This window comes from Gobius niger (assembly GCF_951799975.1).
Source record: "Gobius niger genome assembly, chromosome: 16".
Classification (NCBI taxonomy): domain Eukaryota; kingdom Metazoa; phylum Chordata; class Actinopteri; order Gobiiformes; family Gobiidae; genus Gobius; species Gobius niger.
In genome coordinates, this window is record NC_136867.1 from 12,233,169 (window position 1) to 12,251,306 (window position 18,138).

An 18,138-nucleotide genomic window follows, 5' to 3' on the forward strand; every position below is an offset into this window, starting at 1 on the left:
GGAGTATCATGTTTCACTTACCAATAGCATAGAGCTCCACACCCTGATCACGCAGGCTTTGAGAGTTGAAATTGACATCATCTTGAGACTTGCCATCAGTGATCAACACACCAATTTTTCTTGCTTTTGGTCTCATTCCGACGTTCTCCTTGAAATTGTTCTGCAGAATGTAGTTGAGGGCCAAACCTGCAAAATGACCCAAGATCTATCTCTGTATCTTTGGCTTGAATCTTTGCTTCACCGGAAGGATCAACTATCTCTTCAAATGAAAGAGGAATGTTTTGTTTGTAATTATGTACGTACCAGTGAGGGTGTTGCCTCCTTTATAAGGAAGGTTAGCCACAGCATCCAGGAGTGACTCGCGAGTTCTGTGCGCATCCAAATGCCATTCGGTTTTCGGGTCTCCACTGTACTGGGCAAGACCTTTACAAATATAGATTTCCCTTGCATTAATATTAATTAAACTCTTTGCATACTTCTTATGTAGAAATACACTGACCTATCTGGACTCTCTCAGGGCTGATGTCAAACACTCCCACCATACGAGCAATAAAGGCACGAATGGTCTTGAAGTTGAGTCGCCCAATACTCCAAGAGCCATCCACCAAGAGCACAATGTCAGCCTGTGCAGTGGTCCTGCACTGAACATCTGTGCACATTATTAGTTTAGTTAGATTTGGTCAAAATGTTTAAATCATTCTCAGGCCTTTGAAAACTGTGCACTCAAAATTATGTTGACAAAATGTATGTGGAAAGGAAAAAAAAGTTGAGAAGATTTCAGAATCAGAAGATAGATGAGGAGAAACATCATAAAACATCGACACAAGCTGTAAATTATTGAAGTCTTCTTGACAGTCTGTAGGCCATTCGATGATCCTTGAGTTATTCCATTGGCAGGTTGGCAGAGTTATTGACTCAAGAAAACTAAGCCACTTCTGACAATTCCTGGACTTGCATCCATTTTTTTCCCAAAACCTGGAAAGGCATTATTGGCACCTAAAAAGAGGGTCTGCAGATGTTGCACTAACTGCCACTGTCTGCAGCTGAGAGCAGGTTACATGGGGCTTGATTTACACAAAGGTTTGATGAGAGCCAAAAACCACAAGTGTAACACAATAAATCAATAGAGCTGTCAAAGACAATAGAAGAGGCGCAGCAAAGCTATGCCTGCTATGTGTGTGCGTGAAGAAGAGGCTTATGCGGTCTGTAACTCATGTCTTCAGCGCTGTCCCAAATATTTATGGTATTTAGTCTATCCAGTGTATTGGAATAATCTTTTGCACCAGATAAAAGTGACTTGAATTACAAAGGGGATCTAGGAAAATTTATCTGAAAAATTCATCTTTCCTTTTATCTCTTCAAAAGATAGCCTCTCCTTATTAGGACCAGTACAGCAGCAGAGCAGTCGGCCTGGCCTTTCTAGTTTCTTTTCTTAAACCTCTTCTCACGATTAGTTCCTGTTGTGTACTTAAGCAGTAAAATATCCTATGTCCCCAAGCATTTACTTTATTTGCGTGGATTAAGTGTGCACTGGCTGCGCTTGGCCAGAGAATCAAAAGCAATGCCCGGTGTGACACTGCCACTGAGAAAGTCAGGCAGATGGAATTCCCATTAGAACGGCTTTACGAGACAATGCGCTCTCGGACTGAAGGCTTTTAGAGAAACTTTGATTTTTACAAGGTACGTAGTCATTTGCTAAGTGATTGGTGATTTGTGGCGTTAACTGCGGTTGCTAAGAGACAAAGAAGCAAACATATTCTGATTTCAAGGGGGGGGGGCAGTAGGGCTGCAAAATACATATCACGATATTAGATGATGTGATCTCCATAATGACAAGAAGCTATAACATATTATAACGTATAACTGGCTTGGATTTACACCTGCTTAGTTAACAGGCTAAACTTAAACTACACAGAGTTTAAAAATGTTAAAATGAAGTATTTTCCTCCCCCTACGTGTTTCAACAATGTCCTAAGGTGTAGAATGAGCCCAGACATATTTACCACAACTGCCTCTAAAATCCTGCACTGTCACTAAAAAAGGTGTTGCACGAGCTTAATATAGAAGGTGCAGTTACACGCATGACCTGAGGTGGCAGTAGTGAGTATAAAATAGCTAACTTGCATCTAGCCCCTTTAAGTTAAAGTAAAATTTCAGTCATGATTTTTGTAATGTTCAATTTTAGCCATGTTTTGGTCCTGTTTTAACTTGGCATGTTGCAATTATATTGTTATGACAGGTTACTAATAAAAAGTGTAGTAATCTAAATAAATATAAACAATTCTGTAAACATATAGTGCATTGTTACGCTGTAAGTTGTACCTCCAGAGTATGGAGGAAGCTCTGGTCCATCAGACAGAGTGGTTGTCTCCTTCCCAGCTAATGGCATGCTCTCTCCTCCCTCAAACATGCCAAAAACATTCACTGAATATGTAGTCAGAGCCCTATAGAGCAAAAAAAGAGAGAAAAAGATGAAACATCGCAAAACAACTTCTTATGGCTATTACAATGTATCTCACAAACTGACCTCAGCTCCTCCAGCACTACTGTGTTGTCATAGGGGCCAACCATAAGTTCACCCAAGTCAATGTCTTCTCCTAATGGATGGAAAACGACTTTATAGCCTTTAACATCTCCAGGGGCATGGTCCCAGGTTACACGGAAACTGGTCCTGGTGGGCTCTGATGTCTGAAGGTTTCTTGGGGCTTTGTAAGGTGACACTGCCATAAAAAAGATATATATTTTACTGCGAGGACTAGTTATTGTTGATAAGTGAGGTTTACAATGACCTTTCTGGCATGAAAGTAAAAATATCAAGAGGTCACACCCCTTAGTCCTTCTAAACGGACTCTTTAATGTATGAATTATTATACAGTTATAATATCTCCATCCATGATCAAGAATGCAAGAACAACGTACATGTGGTTCCCTCGCCCTGCCTTGCTTTGCCCTCTCCGGACCGGTAGACTGGGACCACTTGTATTTCGTATGTGGTGAGGGGGGTGAGGCGTCTGAGCACGGTGGAGGTATTGCCACCGGGAGCCTTGGCGGCCAGCTGGCGTCCTCCCGCCTTGGGTTTGTAGGTAACACGGTAGTTGAGCACATTCCCAGGTGCGGGCTGCCATGTCACTTTCATGCTTTTCTCGGTCTCTTCTGACACAGCTATGGTGCGGGCATTGGCTGAGACTGCATTGGAAATAGGAGAGAAGAACAAAAGTTAGATTTAAAGACAATCACAGCTGGCAGATTTTTAAGTGAGATCAAGCATTTTGTACGGGGCTCCTTTTTTTACCATGGCACATAAACACAACATGCTTCGACCAAAGGAAAAGCAATAAAGTTCCAAAAGAAAGTAACAAAATACAAGCCGCTGTATGGCACAAATCACTCTGGTTGCCAATCACAATAAAAATCGGTGATTACAACAAGTTCCAAAATGGAAATGTTTCTTCAGTGCTACCCACTGTGCTTTTCCAGGCAGCACAACAGTCAAACTAAGGCATGGTATCAATCTTTCTGTCACTTCGAATGAAAAGAAAGGCAATGTGGTATCCCTTGTAGCAGATTTAAACTGATAGAAAACTCTTAAATAAGGGAAAATGTGCATTTGTCCCACACATGTGCTACATAAGCAACACAAACGATTTTTGGTATTGGATATAATAACACAAAATGACTAATTGTATTCAATAGCTACACCAGAACCAGATGACAAGACTGAAAGCCAGAACTCACTGTCTGTGGTCTCCTCCCCCACCAGCGGCTGGCCCTCTCCATGGCCGTACACAGCGTAGACAGAGACTTGGTAGCGCGTCTCTGGGGTCAATCCCTCCAGCACGGTCTCGGTGAGTCTCCCCTGCAGCGTCTTCTCTCCGCTCTCATCCGAATACAGGGACTTCCACGTGACCCGATACTGACGGACCTTCCCGGGAGCTGCAGCCCAGGAAACCGCGAAACTGGTGTCTGTCACGTCCGAGGTCACCAAGTCTCTGGGGGAGCCGAGTTCTGGAGAGGGAGATCAAAATAACGTCAGTCATCCCCAATGTTCAGCCCTAGCAACGGCCGCAATTAAGTTCATATTGGGCCAGGGCTACAATGATCATAAAAGTACAGAACATATAATAGAATACAAATGTGTGTTTCACAATAATATACTACATTACTACCTCTATTACCCAACCACCACTAATACTACTATTACTGGAAATTACTATCTAAGCCATTAAAACCAAGCTAGCTAAGCAAGAATTAATCGATGAAACCAGGCTGAACGAGCACCAATCCAGCACGAGACAGAGACTATTCTGTATCTAAAATAGGACTAGACTTAGAAAGGAAACCAGGACTTAACAGGAACAACACAGTCTAAACAAAAACTAAACAACAATCAGCCACTGTGCTCTTTGTTCTCTTTGTTCTCTTGCCACACAGTAAGAAGATCACAGGTTTGGATTTCAGGACCATGTGGAGTTACCTCCTCTGTCTGGGTGGGTCCCCTTTCGAGTTCTCCAGCTTTCTCTCATCAACCCAAAACACTAACAATAGGCGAAAACTTCCAATTAAGCAGCCCTGTCCAAGCTCAAGGCTGAGGATGTGGACACGCAGCCCTCCTGACAGGTTGATGATTAAAAGATCGGTCAAAAGATGGGACAAAGTACTAACATCTTAACCTTAAATCAGAATTCTGAGCACCAGCGGCAGCACGTAAGCCACAGCTTGAGAACAACTATTACATTTGTGTTGTCTGACACTGGTGCAGAAAAAATGTCGATGTTGATATGATATGACTACGTGCAGATGGTGTTGATCTGAACTACAGATAGCGTGCGTGGATATTGAGGAAGTAACTGAGACGTGCGCAGACGGCGATAAAGCAGCAGAAATCACTCATCTGTCTGCACTCGAATCCCTATAGGTCCCTTAGAACAACATGACTTTCCTTTCATAATCAAAGACCTCTGGAAAACTAATCACATATCACCCTCGCCCCCTCCGCAACACTTCTATTTTCCACTGAAATTGGGGAAAAGCTGGAGAGAGAAAAAAAGAAAAAAAGAAGGAGTCTTGCTCAGTGCTCGCCACCATCGCAGACGCCGCTTAGCTCTGTCCGTCACTTCTTGTTTTCCCCAGAGGCCGGTGCATAGGTGAAGTGTGGAATAACAGCAGTAGCCTTTTATTTGAAGTAGTCAGCGCGTACGTTGGGTCCGAGCGCTGCCTCCCGCGCAACCTCAAGCTCCCCTAAGCCCCCGATATGCACGCAGCTAATGACAGAATAATCACTGGAAGAAATGTGTGGCTGCAGGGTGGTCTCTCTACAACTCATCAATCACCAGCAAACGCCGAACGACACAGGATGAAATACAGCAGCGATCTGTACAATGTTAGAAGTGCGTTGAACGAGAGTGGGTTTGTCAGCCGATGAGCCTTTTGCAGAAACCATCCGAGGCAGATGAATTGGAAAATGATCTCAACAGAAATAATATCCATAGTTGCCAGCCCCTGCAATCTGCGCCTCAGGGCCAGATATGAAGAGTGATGGCCGCGGCTTAATGAAAAGTTCCAAGCTTCGGAGCAGTGTGGATATAAAATAACCACTTATAAGTACCCAGATTGTTCCATCAAAAGGGTTATCTTGGCCAAAAAGGATGAACTTAAGTGACTCTTTTTGTGCTTTGTGTGAACTGAGGCCAACATGGAGCTTTCAGTAATGACTTCTGCAGACGGAGGGGCCACTGCAGGAAGTCCGGCACACATGCACAAGACATGCAACGCGCCATGCGCCTCCAAAAGACATGTATCAAGCCCAGACCTGAGAAAACCTTCTGGCAGCAAGGACACTGGCACAGCAACTAAAAAATCCCAAAGGTGAGATTGTGGGAGAAAAGTCTTTCAACATGGTCTGCACAATGTATTACAAATGTGCTGTTATTTTAATATGGGAGAAACGCAATTATGCAAATCACAAGAGTCTGCTGTAATAGGAAATTTATAATGTCAGGGTCCTAAATCCCCTCAAAATAATCTAACAATCCAACTGCCACTGATCACACTGTTAAAAGAGAGCATTCATTCAGGCCACGATGGAGGTGCCACAAAACTGCTTGTTTTACAGCTACAATTTAGCTATAATTTTGACCAGCAAGCCTAAAGCATTGCATCACTTCTTCTAGGCGCATACTGCTTCTCGTGTTATCCATATTTAGCATATCAAGTATAGTGTAATGGGTGATTTCCTTTTCATTTGCACAAACAAATGTTATCCTTGTGTTTAGAGAAAGCATTTCTGTTTCACCCCAACCCACACCGTGCCCTGCCTGTCTCCACCACACCCAGCAGGCAGATGAGCAGACAGTTCCCGCTGTGCATCACTATTTTTCTTCAAAGCCCTTTGCCAAAGTTCCAGCCCAGTAAAGTAAATATTTTTCGTGTTTGTGTCTAATAACCAGATGTGGGATGATTATCTAAGCATTTGCCATGACGGTCAGCCTGGTCAGAGAGTTATAACTCATCCTCATGTAGGCTTCTGTATTGGCCGCCCTCGTCGGTGCCACAATGAATGACTTTGTTTAAACCACTGCGTCAGTCCGCGCCTACACAGTCTTCCCAGAGAGGGTCACTCAAAAGCGAGTTGCAAAGAAAACAATGAGATCAATGTTTGGACGTGCTGATGTCATGACAATTTCGACGTTGTGACTAAACAAACTGCTTTGTCAGGGAGCCCTTTTTTCTTTGATCAGTTTGATGACAGCACTGGTGGAAACTACTGCAGCTCAGAAACATTTGGTCAATGGGGAAAATGTCATTCACTTCACATGCACTTGCAAACAGTTCTCCACCATAGCCAATGAACACATGATTCATATTACTGTACAACAATAATCACTTCTTTCTGATTTCTGCAACTATAACTTAGAAATGTGCAAAAGTTCCGTTTTAGCCATGATCACAGGCAGTTATCAAATTGCTTTTCCTATATCAACTGCAGCCCAACTCAAGACGACAAGAAACCATGAGCAAACATTACCCGTAAGCACAATCTTAACATTTCACTGCATCTTGGAACTTCTTTTCTATGTGACACTGAAAAAGCTCAACTCTGATGCAAACCAAAAAGTGCTTTGAACTTGCCACTGTTAAGTCTCATAACACCTTCAGTTCGTACACGCGTTCAGTCCAACCAGCTGCGGTAATCATGGACGTATGTACCAGTCAGACATATGGCTCTCAACTCCTGTTCCAGCCCATTCCTCCCTCTCTCGCTCTCCGGTTTACAAGCCTCCCCCACCCATTTAACACTGCCTTCATGGGCGGCAAACCAAGCTACCCTATAGCCAGTGCCAACAATTACATCAACTACCGCATTCTCGTCTCTTTAACCGCAACCTATACTGCGCCACCACCCTTGCAAATTCAGATCTAAACTTCCTTCTCATGTATGTAATTGCATGAGAAAACTGCCACATCCTACGCATGACCGCAAAAACATGATGCACAAGCTTCAAATGTGTCAAACTTTACCATCCAAAGTGGTTCCCGTGCCCAGCAGAGGGTCACCGCCGCCTGAGCCGTAGACTGCGGTGACAAACAGTTCGTACTCCGTGGAGGGTGTAAGGTCCTTTAGCGTGGCCTGGGTAGTGTCTCCTTTGACAGATATTTCCGTCCTGTCGCCACCGTCGGCGGGTTTGTATGCAATCTGGTACTGGAGGACATTTCCCGGGGCCGCCTCCCACGCCGCGTTCATGGTCGTTATGGTTTCATCGAACACGCGCAGGTTACGAGGTGATCCTCTCACTTTAACGTAAAAGGTATATTAGTGTTTCATGAAAGAGCCAGGTTGAGTATTACACAACGATCAGGCATAACATTATGACCACTTGCTTAAATGTGCTGCCCTAAATCGACATCCACCATTTCACTTATGACTTTCATGATGACTTTAGACTGGGAACACCTTACAAGAGCGATAGTTTTCCTTTTGTTAAATGATTTTTGGGTGAAATGGGTTGAAGAGCAGGGATAGACATGACTTGCACCCACTAAACTAAAGGGCTACAATGTTTGACCCAATTGTCTGGACATGACCATTTGGCCTTTTTTCCCCCTGCTTTAATAAACAGACTATATAACCTCACGACCTAGTAGGAAGAAAAAAAAATGGGGAAATGATCTTTGTATATCAAAACTCCTGTCCGTGGTCATAATGTTTTGCCTAGTGAGTAGCCATTTTTACCTTCTTTGGTTGTGCCCTGTTCCTTCATCTCTTCTCCCACACCGCCAACATATTCAGCAGATACAGCCACTCTGTAGGTAGTGGCAGGAAGTAGTCCTTGAAGAACAATGGTGGTCTCTGGTCCAATAGTCTGGGCGTTTGATAAGGCATAATCCCCTCGCACCGGGACATAGGCGATGTGGTACCTAATAACCGCACCGGGTGCAGCGTCCCAAGACACTCGGAAACTGTTGGTCGTCTCCTCTGTGATTTGGATGTTTGAGACGGTGCCTTGCTCTGAAAAATATGATAACGATTAGCACATGTATAAAACAAAAAAACAATGGTGTTCCCAATGGACAGCGCTCATACCTTCTAATGTTGTTTCTTGCCCGCTCAATGGGAAACTGTCACCTTTGTCATACTGGGCAAACACTAAGACTTCATAGGCGGTGACGGGAGTGAGGTGGGGCAGAACGGCCGAAGTGGTATCGCTGGGCACAGCCATAGAAACAAAATCTCCGGTGACGTCTTCGGCCTTTCGGAAACGCAGCAGGTAGGACAGCACTTTGGCTTCCGGGGCTGTCCAGGTCGTACGGAAACTCCTGGATGTTACATCAGAGAACTGCAAGTCGGTAGGTGCTAGAAGACCTACAAAACGTGGAAGAGGGTTGGTTCTTTTGTACTTGTGACATGTTTCATCGTAATACAGCTCAGACGAGTGCACCACAAAATTCAAACTACTCTTAAAAAGATTGGATGATTGCAAAATGAAATACTCTTCATGCAACAGTAAGAGCAAGAAACCAGAAAACTGAATCTACATTGCCATCATATCTGTATTTCTTACAAATCAACAGTTGGTTTTATAAAGACATGCATTTTTCTACTCACTCTTCTTGATGATGTTGAGCAGCTCCTGTTCGATCCGCAGGCAGATGGACTGAGTCAGCTCTTTGGAAATCCTCTGGAAAGCATCAAAGTCCTCCACCTCGAAGACGTGAGAGTCCGATGGGGGATTAGCGATGGCCTCCAGCTCGGACCGTACAGCATCCTTTACGCCCACAGCAAAAATCTCTACATCGGAATTCCTCAATTTGGTGGCAGCGTCCTTAAAAGAATCCGAGGACTTTCCATCCGTGATAAGCACCATGACGCGGGGAACGTTTGTCCTGGCCCCGCGGGAGTCGATAAAGATCTTCTCTTTGACATATTTCATGGCCTTGCCGGTGTTGGTGGAGCCCCCGCGGTAGGGGAAGGTGCGCACAGCTTTGACCACGGCGCTCAGGTCATGGTGAGTGTTGAGGGCGAACTCGGTGTGTGGGTCGCGGCTGTACTGCACCAAGCTGATCTGAACTTTGTTGGGTCCGATGTCAAAAGACGTGACGAGAACCTCCAAAAAGGCACGGACCTTGGCAAAGTTTTGTAATCCAATACTGTACGAGCCGTCTACGAGGAGGACCACGTCAGCCTGGACGTCCACTCCCAGAGAACATTCTGAAAGAAGAGGCAGAAATCACATGAAGGCAACTATAAATGTTGAAGGGATAGTCAACAATTGTGGTTCATTTGGAGTATTGTTACGCTGCAGTAATGTTTCTTAGGTAGAATTCAAAAGTAGTAATAAAAATACCTCCAAAACTTCCTGATAAAGCAATGTTGAGCATATCATACACACATCGGTTTAATCTGATCTATTTAACATAGTATATCTGCTTGAAATATTCAATACGTAATTGCAGAAGAGCAGTGGAACGAGACTTGCCTGTTGACACTTTGACAGGCTGAGTTTTCTCCATTGCGATGAGGGGTTCACTGGGGGTCAGACCTTTGAGGGCGAACAGGCTGACCTCATAATCGGTCTCGGGGGAGAGGTCGCGGACGTTGATGGACGTCTGAGTGTGACTGATGTACAGCTCCTGCCGCTTCATCCCAGGCACCATGGGAATCAGGGTGAGCTTGTACCCTGTGATGTCCCCAGGGGATTGGTCCCAAGTCACCCGCATCGACTTGGACGCTATTTCAGTCACCAGGAGGTTGGAGGGAGGCTCGACCACTGAGACGAAAAGACCATTATAAGGACTTAGAAATTAATTTAGTTTAGCCCTTGTTTAGTCCTGTTTTTTATTTGTGGTTTAGATCATGTTGGACAACACCACACATTGTTTGGCATATCACGTTGCAGCCTTGGAAGGAACAACTTGTTACTGCAATACGAGTAATTTCCACTCACGTTCTTCTCCACTGACCAGAGCGCTGAGCTGCTCATCCACCCCGGAGCACACCTCGGAGATGATTTTCTTCTGCACGTTTTGGATCTGGTTGAAATTCGGCACATTGTACACGTGTTTGCTGTGAGGTGTGGAAGCTATTTCCTTCAGCTCATCCTCATCTGCTCCTTTGATGCCTTAAACGAAACGCATTGGAAAGAACACACATCAATGACAACCCATATGTTTTTCACTTTTTTTTTTTGATACAGATGCCGTTCAAAAGCCTGTTTTTTAACAGTTCTGGAAAGCTACACGACTTTGAGTTAAAATCGACCTTGCAGAGAACAACTCGAAAGGAAAATAACATATTTTCCGTGACTTTCAAATGGAAGAACTATCGAACAGAACAGAGAATAATAAAACATACCTAGGACAAATGTTTCCACTCCGATGTTCCTAAGTCTTCTAGCATGCTCCTCCACAGGGTCCTGGGACTTTCCGTCGGTTATGATCATGGCCACTTTTGGGAAGCCATCTCGGGATCCAGCCGCCTCGGTGAAGATGTTATTGAGTAGATATTCAATGGCCTCGCCTATACAGAAACAGATCATATACAAAACAATTGATCAGATCACTTGAAATTTGACACTATATGCTGCTAACTGTTGCATTTGCAGAAATAACTCAGAGTTACTTTTTAGCCACTGATGCCATTAATTTAGCATAATGCATCTCTGGGCGAAACCAAAAACCTCAGCTATTATATAAGTCAATCAAATCCAAGATTGCATGTCAGGGAAGTACTCAAGGATAGGCACAGACGCAGAGTATAAAATCCAACGTTTTACCTGTCATCGTGTTTCCGCCCTTGTACGGCAGGGAGCTTATGGCCTGGAGCACTTCCCCTCTTCTGGTGTACTGGGTGAGGGTGAACTCGGTGCGCGTGTCTGTGCTGTATTGGACCACGGCGACTCGTGTCTTGTCCACCCCGATGTCAAAGGCTCCAGCCAGGGCGCCGATGAAAGCGCGGATGTGCTGGAAGTTCTCCCTTCCCACGCTCCATGAGCCATCCACCAGGAACACCAAATCTGCGATGGCGCTGATAGAACACTCTACGGAGAAAGAGTTGTACAAATTTAGGCAAACAAAACATTCATATACTGTAGAGGGCTCAATAGAACTTTTAGCAAATTTTGTTCAGTTTCAGTTAGCAAAAGTAATATGTTGGAGTATTACGGCGGAACAGAGGAGTCGACAAAATTAATGGCAAATATGATAAATAAAGAAGCAGGTTGGATTTATTCTAAGTGACTTCCAACACAGATTTGTTTGCTGGGAAGAGGTTTTCTACTGCTCCGTTCCTTGATCCGTCTGTCTAAATAAAATCAAATTTGTGACAGATATTTGGACCAGAGACCCACATTCTCGCATCAAAGGAAATATATTCCCCAAGCCAAACAGTGGTCCGGTTTTGTCATTTGGGCAGGCAGAGGCGTTTAATTCTGGCTTTATAGACTAAACATTGAGCAGAAGTTCCACCTCATTTTTCAGATTCCTAATCCTATGGGTTTTTTTTAAATCATGAACTTGGCTTGCGGATGAGTCTATCATGGTAATAGTCCGGGATTATGGGGATGAACCTCAATCTTTATTCCCTAAAGATATTCTATACATGAAAAAACATGACGTACCAGTAAATATTATAGCTCTAATGTGAGGTTTTCGACCAAAATGTGACTGTTTACCCTTAATTTAGGGTTTAGGGAGGCTCTGGCTGCATTAGGAAAAGTTCCATTTCAAGGGACAGTTGAGGTAAAAATTGAAATTGAATATTCCCTGAAACACATGGACCACCAACAACTAAAAGGGAAAACTGATTTAAAGCCAGTCTCTTTTAAGGGTCTTTTAACTCTTCCGTAACTGACATATGTATACGTGGCGAGCCCATACGTCAATACTCAGCCCTCCTTTTTTTTCTCTCTTTTTTTCTATGACGCAAAACAGTAACAAGCTCGAAACCCCTTTCTTGATGCACAACCTGGTTCTAATTAAAGAAAACCATATGTGGCTTTTGCACTGTTGGGCTCTGTCTGCTATGGCAGGACGTATAATGCTAGTCTGAGCAAATGATTCCACACAGGGAAAAAAATATTAAGATGACAGTCATGTGGGGGAAAGGTAAATGAAAAAGGCAATTTGAAAACCACATGGAAGACAGGGATAGATTGGAGTTGACACTACGGTAAATATACTTACTCAGAGCATCAGACTGTGGCTTTCTGACACGGTCACTGGTGTTACCAGACTGGACTAAGTAGAGACAAGGAAAACATTTATTATAGCACACAGTATATTAATTACTATTGTATTAACAAAACAATATTGATGACATTCAATACGTGATATCTGATGACCCCACTATACTACGCAAAAACTGGGGGAAAACCTAAAGTCTCAGTGACAAAGTTATTAAGACCCTGTGCATCAAAACTGCAGACCCATGAGAGGTGAACTTACTGGTGACTTGGCCAAAGATTGGTATGCTTTCTTCTGACCCATAAAATGAGTTTATAGAGACAGAGTAATCCAAGTCAGGAGTCAGGTTTGTGAGCGAGGTCATAGTGGCATATGCATCAAGGTTAAAATCCCGGACTGGCTCATCTTGAAGGAGAAAAGAAATGATCATACAAACATACTTTAATTTGATATAAAAGTTGAGGTAATGAAATGCGAGTTGCTTAAGTAGCTTACCTGCATCTGATACAACCTGTATTCTAAAGCCCTCTATTGTTGATGAGGGTCTTGTCCATGTCATTTCCACCGTGTTCTCATTTAGAATTTTAAATTTCATGTTTGATGGAGGCTCCACTGCAAGATAAAACATGGCAGTTTAGAATCTCAGACACATATTCAAAGTCATATATTTGTGATGTTTTCAATGAAACATTGAGGCCAACAACAAACACTTCATTGTAGAAGTGAACTGCTCTTGTTGTTGGGTAGGTTAAGTACATGTATTTGTGAGAACACATGACAACAGTGAAGTGTGAGAAGCCATTTTGGGATAAAATGGCATTTGTTTGAGTTGCTTGACTTTGTTGGTCTGCAGCTCAAGCACCGGCACAATGCAACATGTGCATAAGTCCAAACAGACCGTACCAAAGAGCAAACAATGAGTGAACCATCCAACACATGCTGAGTGCAGTCAATACAGTCACATGCCCCTTCACAGAACCAGTCTGTTTACCATGAGGTGGATCTCTGCATCGCATAAATAGTGACTTCACTTTCACTGGACTGATTATACAAGGGGAAGCTGCCTTTTACATCCAGACAAAAGTGAACAGGATATGTTCTATATACATCGTATATAAACATATTTCACAGAGGATTACCAGCTGGTTATTTAAATTGTTAACACTCCTCACATAGGGGAATGACAAACATCCAGTGCAAACATTATATTGTAAAAATAATACACAATGTGTCACTGTAGACTCTTGTGTACTTTTTTCATGGGTACAGGATAATGCATACAGAGACATGACAGAACATGACTATTCACGCATAAAAGGATATAAAGAAAAGTCCATATGACAAAAAAAAAACAGGTTTTCACTGAGCAATTGATCACAACATCATGCATCATGTACATGAGAAAGTTGTTTGGCTCAACAACTTTGACTGATTCCAGTAGTTTCCATGTACAGTTGAGACCACACAGACACAGAGCGGACAATATATTTTAAAATGATATTCTTCTGACCATTGTGAATCCCAGGACTGAACATGCTGGTATCAACATTTCTGATGAAAGTCAACAGTGTTAGAGTGACAGGGAAAGTGTTAATGGAGGTTTTTCAATAACTTTAACTTATATCTTTGAGCTATTATTTAGTTTATTGTGAGAAAGAACTTTGTGTGATACAAAGACAAAACATAAAAGCTGCTATATTTCTTCTTTTGTTGTAGAGATGCTCTATTCAGGACTGATAGTTAATGCGTATGTAAATCTATGTTATCTCAAAGAGAATAATAACAGAGTAGATAACATGCAGAGGTGTTTAAGGTATCAGTGAGAATGACTGTGCTCTAAAGCAGGCACAGCTGAGGAGAGAAGAATATCACTGTAAAATAGTACTTCTGGAAGAAGCCATTGTTTTTGACACAATGAGTGCACAGGCAGACGACAAACAACAGCCCACCACAAACTCTATTAGTGGGATTGGAGAATCACCAACCTGGCATATCAACTCAAGGAGTCCCGATGGACTGCATTCCCAGTCTCTTTCCACACGTCCGACTCAAAGAGCACACGGTTTGAAACACTTTATGAGAAACTACATCCAGTTATTGAAGGTGACAGATTGGGGATTCAAGTTGGTACTTTTATGGTTTGTCCACATTGTAATCGTTGGTATGTTGCTTTTATGATGTTTTTGAACAGGTCTTATTGGCCTCTGCTCCATCAGTTGCTAATAAAGGTCCCCTCCAGCTCCAGGGCCTGGCTACTGTTGAGTTAGAGCCTAAGTCTCCAGCACAGCAGCCAACAGCAGTCCAGGCCTGATCGACTGCCAGAGGAGAGACCAGAGGAGGAGGAAAGAACACCAACCCTCCCAAAGAGGCAGGAGAGATGCCAAAGTAATTCCACAACATGTGCTGACATTAAACATTACGGCATATTACTTTCCATACGTATTGCAACTCAGCGCTTTTGCTCAAGCCCACAAGAGGCAGTAGAAAGGCTCTTTGTCTTTGTGCTGTCTGACTATTAATTTGCTTCTCTCGTATTTCATCTTTCCATTTCCAGCAGTGGAGATACGTGAGAGGCAGTCGCATCTTGCCAAAGCGCGCTCAAGGAAGAAAAATCAAAAGGCTTCCACATTTATTACTGGTCATTTTCCATGATTTTAGCTTTGAAAGTTTGCAAATTCAGTCACCGCGCCACAGCTCAGGTGACAATCAGGTGTTAAACAATATACATTTCCAAATAGCTCTGGTGACATGTAGAAAAACACAAAACATATTACACCGTATAAGTGACGAACACATCATCTAGTTTTACTCGAAAACACCAATGCGTTACCGACAAGGAAACATTTTGGACAGAGGCTCTAGTGACTGTAATACATCAGTAGCCTGTTCTTATTGTGGAACAACAGTCAAATAAACAAAATGAGTGCATTAATGCTTGGTTTACTTCATCGTTTTTTCTAAATATTTTATAGGTATATAGCATGTACATAATATTTTAACTACCCATATGTGGTTTCCTTGTGATAAGATCTGTTTTTTTTAATCTATATCAGTCACAATAATTACACACATGAAAACACTTTTATTTTCTTACCGCATACAAATATTTTCAGTTTCTCTAAAGACAACATCGAACACCTGATGAGTTGAAAAACAGCAGATGAGAGACAGGGGAAAGGCAGAAGGAAGTGTGGGTGTGTGGATGTGTGTGTGTGTGTGCAGAGGCCAGGTGGTTTCATTTACCTTGAGCGTCTATGGAGGAGAGCAGAGCTGCAAAGAAGGCAGCTGTGGCTAGTGACAGCCTTATCTTCATGTTTAGCCCTTTATATCGTCAGCAGTGCATCAATCAGTCTGAGGATAAAAGAGAGATGTGTTAGGGCCCTGCTGTGGCTTTAGAGTCTAAACACCGGCCCGAGTGCCACGGGATCAACTGGAGCTACATGAAAGGCACGAGACAAGACAATAAGCCACTTCAGCACCAACAAGAGCTAACAGGCAACGCCTCTGAATGTGTCCCACCAAAAGATCTGCACTCAGTTAGACCAGATTATTAAATACCGTTGTTGCCACATTAAAGAAACTCCAGACCTCAGACAGACTTACATAACACATACCACACCTTGCGGCCAGCTGATGCCAATGAAAAGTAAAGCATAACCACAAAAAACCTTTACAATAAAATTGACATAATTAGTGACCTTGCTTCCCAAAGCAATCTTTCACAATCATCCTCTATCCTATTTCCTTCATCCCTTTTGGAGCATCATTAGAGCATGATCACACTGTGAAGGATTACAAGCATGATGAAAAAAAAAATGCTTCAAAATCTGCCATCTGCTTAAACTTGACAATTATATTCAACTGCTAAATATTGCCAGAGTTTGGGCTTTTTGTAAATGCCATCCCACTGTAACTTTTTCCATTCAACCTCATTCAAAGAGCAATTTCTATCTATAATACAGTAGACTGAGTGCTCCGCCTAGCGCACAAAAGGAGAACTAGAGGAGCCCATGTCCCCCTCTCTTTCTCACAGTGCATAACTCATTATAAATCCAGACGAAGATTTTAGGCTTAAAAATACATTTCCCTCTAACAACTATAACACTTCTTTACTATTAAATGCGATTCGCCATAGCAAGATTGAAGATGGGGAAATAATTTAGGCTGAATAATGAAATCAATCTACAAAAAGTTTCCATTCAAAGTTGGCTAAATAAAATGTGTAACAGGGAGAACAAGATGAAGTAGAAATTACAATCTCCCCCAAAAAAGAAAAGAATAAATTTAGACACTCTACTCACCGGTACCCCCTAAAATGAACGGAGCAGAGTGGTTCGCTTGCTGCTCGGTGCCTGCCCCTGGTGCAGAGTGGTGTGGTGTCAGGAGCTGCGGCGGGACCCCTCTCTGCCTCACTCACTGCTACTGGAAGCTCCGCCACAGATGTCCAAGAAGGAAAAGCCTCTTTGCAAGTGGGAAGAATCTTTCCACCGGCGGCTACTTAATAGGGGGCAGATCCCAAGCTCTCAATTTACCGTGGCATGTGCGAACCCTTTTCCTGTCAGTGGATGCGCCCCCCTGGCCTGCTATGCCAAAAAAAAAAAAAAAAAAGAAAAAAAAACCAGCCATGCCATCTTTGGAAATGAGCTGCAGTTTTATTAGACTACATTCTCTAGGTCTTTGTCAAATGGCCAGCAGCTTGCGAGACCTGGAACGCCAAAGAACCAAAATGTCGAAAATTTGACACGCTTTTCCCCCAAAATCACACATTTCCCAAATCAGTTAAACTAGTTTGTAGTAATAATAAAGTGAGGGAAAGAAACAAGATATTTGACATAGTTTTCTAGTGTAATTTAGCCAAAGTCATATTTGTTTCCGATGATGATCCATTCCAGCAGTTTCTGATTCCTCTCCGTTCACTAAATGGCTCAGTTTGTTTTACTTTGGCGCCACCTAGTGTTGGATTGAAAGTAGGCTACAGTATGAAATTGACATGATGGTTACACTCGGCAATGATAATTATGTTCAAATATTGTTAATTATACTTAGTGTGCAGAAATTGGGGATCAAAACTCACAGGATTTATCAAGTAATACGTCTACTATTACTTTATTGCATATTTCCTGCCTATTTTACACCCACTGAGTGTTTCTTTAGAGCTGATTGAAGTGAATTTCTTCGTTGTGTGTCTTATCTTATCTTAACACATCAGGTTACACACTGTGGAGGCAGATGTGCTTCGTCATTGATGTATGGCTAAAATATTCAATGTAAAAACATATATATATATATAGCCTACATGATGATTGTAACCATTCAAAGTCGCAATCCATCCATTTCAAAATAGCTTGTTGCTCACATGGTGTTATAGCCCATATCAAAAGCCAGTAGTACTCAAGGTACTTCTTCAAGTCATTGCCCTGAGTAGTTTTAAAATATGGTAGGCCTACTTTCTACTTCTAC

General features: G+C 42.7%; 1 protein-coding gene across 1 annotated transcript in view; it reads right to left on the reverse strand.

Moving 5' to 3' along the window:
- col12a1a (collagen, type XII, alpha 1a) overlaps window positions 1-17,132 on the reverse strand; it is a 42,504-nt gene extending 25,372 nt beyond the window's left edge. The window contains exons 1-20 of the mRNA XM_079573989.1: window positions 16,980-17,132; window positions 15,922-16,029; window positions 13,174-13,290; window positions 12,940-13,083; window positions 12,679-12,732; window positions 11,271-11,534; window positions 10,850-11,014; window positions 10,443-10,616; window positions 9,975-10,265; window positions 9,104-9,706; window positions 8,582-8,860; window positions 8,231-8,506; window positions 7,519-7,791; window positions 3,736-4,005; window positions 2,920-3,186; window positions 2,528-2,720; window positions 2,323-2,444; window positions 500-649; window positions 304-423; window positions 22-186 (exon numbers count right to left, since the gene is read on the reverse strand). Of these exons, the coding sequence (XP_079430115.1) occupies window positions 22-186; window positions 304-423; window positions 500-649; window positions 2,323-2,444; window positions 2,528-2,720; window positions 2,920-3,186; window positions 3,736-4,005; window positions 7,519-7,791; window positions 8,231-8,506; window positions 8,582-8,860; window positions 9,104-9,706; window positions 9,975-10,265; window positions 10,443-10,616; window positions 10,850-11,014; window positions 11,271-11,534; window positions 12,679-12,732; window positions 12,940-13,083; window positions 13,174-13,290; window positions 15,922-15,991 (3,997 nt within the window). The 5' untranslated portion in view covers window positions 15,992-16,029; window positions 16,980-17,132. The remainder of the gene's footprint in view (window positions 1-21; window positions 187-303; window positions 424-499; window positions 650-2,322; window positions 2,445-2,527; window positions 2,721-2,919; window positions 3,187-3,735; window positions 4,006-7,518; window positions 7,792-8,230; window positions 8,507-8,581; window positions 8,861-9,103; window positions 9,707-9,974; window positions 10,266-10,442; window positions 10,617-10,849; window positions 11,015-11,270; window positions 11,535-12,678; window positions 12,733-12,939; window positions 13,084-13,173; window positions 13,291-15,921; window positions 16,030-16,979) is intronic.
- Between the last annotated feature and the right edge of the window lie 1,006 nt (window positions 17,133-18,138).